The 10,443-nt window shown below is 47.3% G+C and overlaps 1 protein-coding gene across 5 annotated transcripts in view; it reads right to left on the reverse strand.

Moving 5' to 3' along the window:
* cadps2 (Ca++-dependent secretion activator 2) overlaps window positions 1–10,443 on the reverse strand; it is a 136,801-nt gene that overhangs the window by 34,677 nt on the left and 91,681 nt on the right. For 2 of the 5 annotated variants that reach the window (XM_083917253.1, XM_083917251.1), the window contains exons 17-19: window positions 3,993–4,134; window positions 2,527–2,646; window positions 45–74 (exon numbers count right to left, since the gene is read on the reverse strand). In XM_083917253.1, coding sequence (XP_083773379.1) covers window positions 45–74; window positions 2,527–2,646; window positions 3,993–4,134 — 292 coding nt within the window. The remainder of the gene's footprint in view (window positions 1–44; window positions 75–2,526; window positions 2,647–3,992; window positions 4,135–10,443) is intronic. The other 3 variants (XM_083917255.1, XM_083917254.1, XM_083917252.1) reach the window with 2 other exon arrangements.

Consider the following 10,443-nt stretch of genomic DNA (forward strand, 5'->3'; position numbering starts at 1 on the left):
GCCCTGTTTTTGCTGCAGAGCTTTTGTTTTGGCGGGGAACTTACAAGACGTCAGGGAGATTTATTCCTTGCAAGCTGAAATAGAAAATTGGCAGGTTATGTTATTATTACGCTGATACTCTTCACATCGTGCACATGCACACTGCTCAGCACAAGGACTCGTCGCACACGGCGCATCACAACATCGTAACCAATGAGCCTCTGAGGGACGATCGCATGCAGGCGGCACCCCGCTGACAAAAACGAGTCACAGTGTCACAGAAACAATTTGAAAAACCACAAATCTCCCTCTCCGATGCCGAGCCTGGCTCACACACACGAGGATCATGCTGCATGCTCTTCAGCTCGCTCTCAGAGCCCGGGACTGAACAGCATGACACACTTTCTTTGTGGTTTTTCACGACAGTACTCGGTAAAGTTAAACACGACAAAGAGAGCAGGGAAAAAGGAATAAAGGAGAAGTTTCTTGACTTAAAGGTTGAATATGTAGAAGCTTTATTATATAAGTATTGCTTTTCCATTAAAAAAACCCTATTTAGTCTGAATTCACATCATGTTTCCATGGTAGCAGCCAATAGCGCTGGGCGTTGCTTGTTGCCAGGGTTGCCTGTTGTTGGGTGCAGCTACTGTAGGCTGGCACTGGGTGAAATGGAGTTAGCCAATCCTGCAGCTGCTTGGGAGCCTCAGTGAAGGGGGCGTTCTTTGTCCCAGCAGCTGAGTGAGCGGAGACGGGCAACAACCAGAGTCACTATAGGCCGAGCATTCACTCCATGGACTGAGAGAAAGGAGAGGAACGCCATTCAAACGCACGCCCACATGGCTACGCTGCTCCTTGATGCTAACATCACTTTCATCTGCACTTAGCTGGAACGGCTAACGCTAACGGCTAACGCTAACTGTCAGTCAAACTCCTCTAATCCTTGTTTTGATGCTGTGGTTTTCTGGAGGGGACGGGTTCAAACAGGCTCAAACAGACTCCGGTCTCCTGGAGCTACTGGGCCGGGTCTGACCAACCTGGCAACCCCACTGCTGGACTTATGTTTTGTTGTTGGGACTATGAGCTCATTCTCCATATTCAACCTTTAATAATTTTAGTGAATCTTTGACAAACATGCAGAAGGACGAACAATCAAAGCTGCGACGTGACTGCTGAGCGTTCGACACACACACAGAGGACAGTCCTGGCCAGAGGTCTTCACCCACACCTGATCCTGAGAACACAAAGACTCGATCTGAACTGTGCAAAACACCGCAAATGACCAACGTGAATGCATCATCATCATGTTTCCTTGCAGCCCTGGCTAACTCGGGGTGACCTGCAGCCTTTTTAGTCGTGCTAGCCTTCCATCCAGATACTGATCATGCCAATAAAAATGAATCCCAGTTACTTTGGTAGCATTTCAGTTTGATTACAAAAACAATTCCTGTCAGCATCCTGTAAACGTTAGCAATAGCATGAGCACTATTGTTAGCATACCAGTAATTGGGCATAATACAGTAATATAAAAAGGTCCAACTGAAGCTCCACCAAAGCTTAAATGTAAACGTCACTATGCAAACAGTTAGACACACAGTTACGCTGGATTTTAATGTCGGCGTTAGCATGTTGCCATGTGGGTATTTATATTTTTTATTGCATTGGCATTACACAACATGGTATGCTAATGTGAGCACAGATAAGCTGAATATGGCAAAACGCACGCTACCATTGAAGTGTGTGGACTGTTAGCATTTTTAACATGAGAACAGCAAGTGCGCTAACATGCGATGTTTGGCATTCGGCTCATAGTGCAGCTGAGTCCGATAAAAGCTGAGCGAGGACAGAAAACTCAAGCAAGACTCGCTTAACGACGAGTTACCGAGACACGTCCGTGCAACAAGTTGGTCCGACGGGTAAACCACAAAAAAGTTATGTTTAAGGCAAAAAATCACGAGCATGCGCAACCGTACCGCTCTTAGGCGCGGTACGGTTGCACTCACACTGGTCAAACAAACTAGACTTTACCCGTGAAACCTGTTTGGGCACGGTACGGAGGCACAGTGTGAGTGCGCCCTTAGATGCAGACCCCAGGAAGTGCGCTGGACTTTGAAGCCAATTTGACACCGTGACCGAACAGTGGAATCGTCGGTCACATGGAGCCAAAGAGGTTTTTTCACATTGACACATTACGAACGCGGTGAAAGAGACGAGAGCGTCTAATAAAGAGAGGCTGTCGCTTTATGTTCCATCCACCCAGCAGCTCTATATAACAGCCTCCGTGGCATTACTGCAGGTTGTTTGGTGCTGTTGAACCTGCTTCGTGTTTCCCTTTATATGAAAACAATCAGTGAGAGCGAGGTTCTCCCAGCGGGTTCAGAGCTGTGAAAGGTAACAGACCACAAGCTCCACGCCGCCGTCGGACTAGACGGAGGCAGAACCTTCAGCGAACACGGCTCCTGTCATCTTTGGGTCTCGGTTACACAAAAAACTCTCAGCCCGTGTGAAGACCTCTAGTCCGCTCGACCCCCCTCCCCTCATCATACATACGTATTCTCACACAGCGGTCCCATCCAGGCGGGTGCGGAGAAGCTGGGCATCTGCGGCAGCGTTAGAGGGAGGCCGGGGACTTTGGGGAGAGGGACGCTCGCTAGATTGTTAGTTAACGACCTGCCGGGGTCGGAGTCGGCGGCGAGGTCGATGGACGGCGGAGAAGGAAGATGTTAAAAGAATTAGAGAGAGAAACAGAGACAGTAACAGTGGGCGTTTGTCCGCGCACACACACACACACACACACACACACACACACACACAGGAGAAACAGTCACATATAATAGGAGCCACTAACGCCTGCAGTGATTGATCAATAGCAAACACCATTAAAAGACAGAAAGTCACTGTTCATTTCTATTCTATTCCATTTTCTTTGGGTGATTTGTTGAGGAGTGCAGCTCTCAGCGCATTGTTCCCGTCTGCAGTGTGTCCTTGCTGCCTTCACTCGCACATTCAGCCCTGCCTCCCTTTTGTCCCTCTGCCTGTGTCCTACGCGGCGTTCGGTTTGTTCCGCGCCCTCGTCGTCTTTTTTTTATTGTTTCGGTTACATTCACGCACGCCGGCAGCAGCCAGCAGCCAGCAGCCAGCAGCCAGCATCCGGCGCATCGCACTTCAACAAATCTGAGAGTAAACAGAAGGTAAACGCTGACAATGACGGGCGACTGAGACTGACTGGAGTTCACAGCGAGGGCGAGGAGAGAATGTCAGGAAAAACAAGTGTTTTAACCAGAGTGCCTGTTGTTTTCCACGTCTGACGCCTGCTTTACACAGACACCACAGGTCGACCGATTGGATTTCTAAAGGTCGATACAATAACGATAGTTCTGGAGCATAAATCAATCCGCATCCAATCTACCGTATTCTCCACACTATGAGGGCAAAAGCCGACAGTGCGCCTTATGATCCGGTGCTCCTTATATATGGACCAATATTGAGCCACAACAGGTCTCCAACTACGGTGAGCAGCCGCCGACTCTATTTTCCCCCGTAGAAGAAGTAACGCGCGGTGCATGTTGAGATATACGACTGTGTGAAGCGTGCCGTTTCATTTCCATGTGTGTGTTTGTGTAAAGAGCCCAAAATGGCTCCTGTTAAGAGACACGCTTACGACGCAGAGTTTACACTCAAGGCCATTAGTCACGCAGTAGAACACGGGAATAGAGCAGCAGCCAGAGAGTTGAACATGAACCAATCAATGGTGCAGAAGTGGAGGAAGCAACAAGACGACCTGCACCAAGTAAAGAAGACTGAACAGAGCGAGACGGCTGCAGCTGGAGGACAAACTCGAACTCCTAACCCCAGCCTCGACTGTAGCGTCTATTCTATGCGCCTTATAGTGCGGAAAATACGGTAACTACCTATATATTTCCTAAACTTTTATATATTAAAAACCCAAAGAATTAAGTGCACAGGATGTCTAAAGCTAACGCCGGTGACTGAGGAACAGGTGGGCGGAGTCTTACTTGACGGACTGCCAGGTCTCTTGCTCGAAGCCGCGGTGGATGGACTGGGCGATGGACGACTCCATCAGGTCGATGTAGCGCACCACCAGGGGCACGAACAGGTCCTGCAGGTGTTTGTGGAACGCCCCGTTGCACAGGTGAGCTGTGAATGAGAGAAGAGCAGGTGAGCGGAGCGCTTCAAACGAGACTGTCACCACTTTGGGCCCGTTTAGTACTTCATCGATGTGGATAACATTGATTTTGTTATTACATGATGTTGATGGTCTATTGGTCATTTCCCGTGCATTTTTATTTGATTTTTTATGTATTTGTAATTGTTTTGCATCTCTGTGATTGTTTTGCATCTATTTTTAGTCATTTTGCATCTTTTTGTGGTGGTTTTGCATCTATTTTTAGTCATTTTGCATCTTTTTGTGGTGGTTTTGCATCTATTTTTAGTCATTTTGCATCTTTTTGTGATGGTTTTGTATCTATTTTTAGTCATTTTGCATCTTTTTGTGGTGGTTTTGCATCTATTTTTAGTCATTCAGCATCTCTTCGTGTTGGTTTTGCATTTATTTTTAGTCATTTTGCATCCTTTCGTGGTGGTTTTGCATCTATTTTTAGTCATTTTGCATCTTTTTGTGGTGGTTTTGCATCTATTTTTAGTCATTTTGCACCTTTCGTGGTGGTTTTGCATCTATTTTTAGTCATTTTGCATCTTTTTGTGGTGGTTTTGCATCTATTTTTAGTCATTTTGCATCTCTTTGTGGTATTTTGCATGCCTATAGTCCTTTTTTTGTGTCTTTGTGGTCTGTTTTGGACGTTTTGTGTATACTTCGTTCTTCATTTAGCATCTCTTTGTGATCATTTTGTGATCCTGGGCCTGTGCCCGCTAGACCACTTCAGTAATCCATCCATGCCCAGACTGCATGGTTCAAACTCTTGTGATAAAACATTATAAGTTGAAAGAGCGAACGTGAACATTACAGAGATACGGCCGTCAGAGCCACTCGAATGATCGACTGTGCCTGTACAGGTGTTGATACTGTGACCCTTCTGTGGAGGCGACAGATGAATCCCCAGAGACCGTAACAGTCCACAGCGAGCAGAGACAAAGACGGAGTGTTGTGTGAGAAGCGAGCGGGCTCGGTCTCTCAGGACTTCATTAGTTTTAATTCCTCTCGCTCTGCTCCGTCATGATTAACACTAGCCTTTTTGCCCTCCAGAGAGTAAAGAAAAAACCCAGCCTCCCTCGCAAACCGCTCGCCTTCGCACGCTGACAATCAAGTGAGCATTTAAATAATCTACAGAACGACTGAGAGATGACACACTTGTTGAAGACGATCCTCAAAGAGCGGACGAGATGCATCGAGTCAGCCGAGATCAGCCGAGCGCCGGGCACCGCGGAGGATCTGCTGATTATTCCGAGCTGTGTTTCAGTTTCTAAAACGCTGCGAACAATTAGAGAAGTCAAGGATTGTTCACATTTTACCGCGGCGAGGTTCAGGGAACGCAGCGTGACAATAAACTTCATTATCCCTTTTTAAACATTTGTCACACGAGCGTCTGATTAGGATTGAACCGTGTCCTCTCCCTTTAGACACCCTTATGAAAGGAGGGAGGACCTCATTTGTGCAAACAGTCAAAACTATGATTTCATTTGTGCTGTTTGTCAGACGCGCCCGTCGCCTCATTACGCTCCAATTCAAGTTGACTAATGTTGTGGCACTTGGAATAATTACGGCAATAACAGAGGACGGTAATTAGAAAAGATATGAGCCCCCGTAAAAAAAGAGAGTTTCGTCGGTTCTTCACATAATGAAACGCTGAGTTCTCTTGTTCCCCGCGGTGCCCTTGGGCTGTCTGTCTCTCTGTTTGCCTGTCTGTTACAGCATTCGAGCTACTTTGGCATCAGCCACGTTAAATAACGCCTCGCGTCTCGCCAAATCTCTGCTGGCGCCGAGACAAAGCCTTGGAGCCGACGGATGGAGGAAACAATAAGACGGTTTCTTTTTTTTTTTTTCCTCCGGCAGTCGGATGAAAAATGAAGCAGAGAGACGCAGTTGGTCAGGAGAGCAAACATGACAACAAGCGGACACAATCTGTTGATGTTTGTCGCACTTTAACACTTTAATCGCAGAGTTTCAAACATCGTTTTGAGCCTTTTGTTTCCCCGCACCGTTCGGGACCTTGAGACGTAGAAAAGCACCTTAGAAAACTCAAAAATCCACAAAATAGACGGAAAATCATTCTGAAAGAATCACGTGAGCCTGATGAAATCCGGGTTGAGTATTAAGTTGGTTTGGTCGTCGTGAATAATGTTTAACACACTCAGAGGCCACTTTATTAGGAACAGGGCGCTAAATCAACACCCGCCATTAAACGATGCCTTCATGAACACTTAACAGTAAGGGAACAACTCCTAATGTTGAATTATAGAACATGACTCATGGTGAATTAATGCAGAATGTTTAGAGTCATCAATGAACCGAACACCTGCACGTCTTTGGACTGTGGGAGGAAACCGGAGAACCCGGAGAAAACCCACGCAGACACGGGGAGAAGGTGGTGATAGGCTTTATGCGATACTTTATTCTACATCATGTTTCATATGTGGCATTAGGTGCTTTTGTGCTGAGTTAGGGCGCCCTCCCACTGTTCCTCCGCACCGTGCCCCGTGCTTTAGGGTCCTTGTCCCCCCCTCCAGGCCCGTTTGTACTCACACTACCTGGGCCTCGGAGAATGCTTCTTGCTGCCTATACGTCATCACGCCGTAACACGTCACACGCATTGATGACGTCAGAATCGTGCTCGTACACGTGCAAACGTGCTTTACAAAAGCCAACCTCTCTCAGACGGGCCGTGGACGGCAAGCGTGCCGCTCCTAGACGTGGTACGGTTGCACTCACACTGGTCAAAGGAACCAGACTTTAGCCGTAAAACCTGTTCGGGCACGGTACGGATGAAGAGTGTGAGTTCTCAGGGTGTCACTATGATCAGGCAGAAAACTGAGAGTGAGGGACGCACAGAAGATCTTTTAGACTCCAGATATTGAACAGTTCTTGTATTAGGGAGCTGGCAGAGTAAACTCTGATGTCCAGATTTATCAAATAAAAACTGTCTAAATGGCTTATTTGATGTGTGTAACTGCCGAAAAAGACCATAGGAGGATTTTGTGCCGGGACTACACTTTAAAAGGCCGTTTCATAGTATGGTTGTCTGAGGTACGTGTCCACAGTCACTTATTGTTAATTGTTCCCATGACGTTATAACCGTATGATCCTTTCAGAGGCTGCAGTGTGCGATGCTGCCGATGATGTTTGGATATAAAATCTGCCCGATTAGAATAAAAACCCGTCAAACTTCAGCAGAAACTGTTTTTAAAATCTCCAAAAAATTCTCCTCTGATTATGACACGAGATCTAAAAGCAGAAAAAACGACTCCTGACGTGTTTCCTGTCCAGCGACTGAACGAACCAGAGCTGAGCGAGGCGCCTGTCGTGCTCCCGTCGTCTGCAGCGGCCGGCCTCCACCGTTAATTACTCCTCTGCCAGAGCGTGCAAGGTGCCGTTAACCTCGTCTCTTAACAAGCCTTGTTGTTTTTTTTCATTCTAGCTACAACAGTGTTAATTAGCCACGTTAGCGAGCGCGTGCCGTGCCGTACGGGGCATTTCCTCCCAAAAAGAGGACGTTTTTAGAAGCGTGACAGTGAAGGTCAGGCGCCAAAGAGAGGAGCTGAAAAGCTTCATCAGCCGCTGAATGTGACAAAGGTGATTCTTCTGTGTGATGAGTGTATTTTTGTTCCTGTGCAGATGAATCTTTGTACTGATCTGTTGCTTCGACAATACGATTTCTCCATGTGCAACATTTTAAATGATATCTTCAGACGAGACACATCATTTTTCCTTTCTCAACACGTCTTCTTTCAGACGGGTGGAGAGAAAAGGTTTATTTAACTTCCCTTTGTCTGTTTGAGTCTGTAGATTTCTACTAAATTCACCAAAAGTTAACATAAGGGCGCCCTCCCACTGTGCGTCCGTCCCATGCCCCGTGCTTTAGGGTCCTTGTCCCCCCCTCCAGGCCCGTTTGTACTCACACTACCTGGGCCTCGGAGAATGCTTCTTGCTGCCTATACGTCATCACGCCGTAACACGTCACACGCATTGATGACGTCATGGCGATGCGTGGCTTTGTTTCCAGATCTTTCCGTAGACCTCTGAGTTTTTGTGCGTCTTGTCGACTGTTTTTGAATCTTTTCATCGACCAAATCTGCAGTAAACACTCCACCTCCGCATCACACCAACGTGAACCTTTCACCGCCATTGTTTGAAATGTCCGCGCATGGTCCCTCCTTCTTTTTTCTATGTCCCAACAGGCGCACAGGAAATGACCTCAGAGCCGCCGTAGGCCTCGTGCTCGTACACGTGCGCACGCTCGTGCTCGTACACGTGCAAACGTGCTTTACTAAAGCCCACCTCTCTCAAACGGGCCGTGGACGGTCAGCTGGCCGCAGTTATGCACGGAACGGTTGCACTCACACTGGTCAAACGCACTAGGCTTTGGCCGAAACACCTGTTTTGGCGCGGTGCGGAAGGACAGTGTGAGTGCGCCCTTAGATAACGCCTCATTAACAGATTTAGTAGATTTAAAAGTTTCCAGGAAACTTGTAACACAGGAAATAACGGTCTTAATGTCAGCGATCAACTGTGGTGATATCTGTTAGTTAAGCTATTAAAAAATAACATAAAATAATACACCCACAGGGTTTTTTTTAGGGTTTTTTTACGTTTTGACAATGTTTGACAATGACCTTCTGTCCCGTTGTGTTTCCATGGTAGCAGCCAATAGCGTTGCTGGTTACCAGGGTTGCCTGTTGTTGGGTGCAGGTACTGTAGGCTGGCACTGGGTGAAATGGAGTTAGCCAATCGTGCAGCTGCTTGGGAGCCTCAGTGAAGGGGGCGTTCTTTGTCCCAGCAGCTGAGTGAGCGGAGACGGGCAACAACCAGAGTCACTATAGGCCGAGCATTCACTCCATGGACTGAGAGAAAGGAGAGGAACGCCATTCAAACGCACGCCCACATGGCTACGCTGCTCCTTAATGCTAACATCACTTTCATCTGCACTTAGCTGCAACGGCTAAAGCTAACGGCTAACGCTAACTGTCAGTCAAACTCCTCTAATCCTTGTTTTGATGCTGTGGTTTTCTGGAGGGGACGGGTTCAAACAGGCTCAAACAGACTCCGGTCTCCTGGAGCTACTGGGCCGGGTCTGACCAACCTGGCAACCCCACTGCTGGACTTCTTTTTTGTTGTTGCGACTACGATCTTGATCATTCTCCATATTCAAACTTTAAATATATTCACCTGTAGTGTCTCCTCTTAAAGGTGTAAAGACTTCATTACCCAGAAACACTATGGGTTGATTAAACTAAATGTTCTTTTATCAGTGTGAGTGTGCGTGTGTGTGTATGTGTGTGTGTGTGTGTGTGTGTGTGTGTGTGTGTGTGTGTGTGTGTGTGTGTGTGTGTGTGTGTGTGTGTGTGTGTGTGGAGATAATGGAGGCGGTGAGAGCAGTGTGAAACTAGAAAAAGATTTTGTGTTTTTGGATATACAGTAGTTTGGATCTTTCACTTTCTGATTTCCCAACAGAGAAAAAACTGACAGAATTTAATTTGGAGAAAATCGGAAGCAGCTCTGCGTGTGTGTGCGTCTGCGAGTGTGTGTGTGTGTGTATGTGTGTGTGTGTGTGTGTGTGTGTGTGTGTGTGTGTGTGTGTGTGTGTTTGTCAGAGCATCCTCCACACACACACACACACACACACACACACACACACACACACACACACACACACACACTTGTTGGTTCAGAGCCCACAGAAACTGGCAGAGTGAAGCTGTGATTACAGGCAGCAGGAAATTACACACTGAACTGTTTCTGACTCTCAACTCAAATCACAGCAAACCTTCTGCGTTGAACTCGAGTCGCTTCGTTTCCGCTCAGCGAACGAAACAATCAGGAGTTTATTCTGAGATAAATGCACGACCGTAAGACGTGTCATCAGAGGAGGAACGGTCAGATGTTGAGTGTAAAAAGAGACTGATGACAATGTCACCCTGAGCGAACTGGTTCAGATCAGGAGAGTCCATCCACACCTTTAAAGATTGGCAGTTTCCCTTATGTGACCAGCTAATGCTAGCTTTGTTAGCACGGCGCAACCAAACGCTGATCCACACATTTTCAGGCAATCAAGATTGTGAAAACACACTGAGGGCGCACTCACACTGTTCTTCCGCACCGGGCCAAAACAGGTTTTTAGGGTAGTGCGTTTGACCAGTGTGAGTGCAACCGCTCCGCACCTAGCTGCGGCCAGCCGGCCGTCCACGGCCCGTTTGGGAGAGGTGGGCTTTTTTAAAGCGCGTTTGCACATGTACGAGCACGAGCGTGCGCACGTGTACGAGCACGAGGCCTAC

Source organism: Echiichthys vipera (genome assembly GCF_963691815.1).
Source record: "Echiichthys vipera genome assembly, chromosome: 7".
In the NCBI taxonomy this organism is placed as follows: Eukaryota; Metazoa; Chordata; class Actinopteri; order Perciformes; family Trachinidae; genus Echiichthys; species Echiichthys vipera.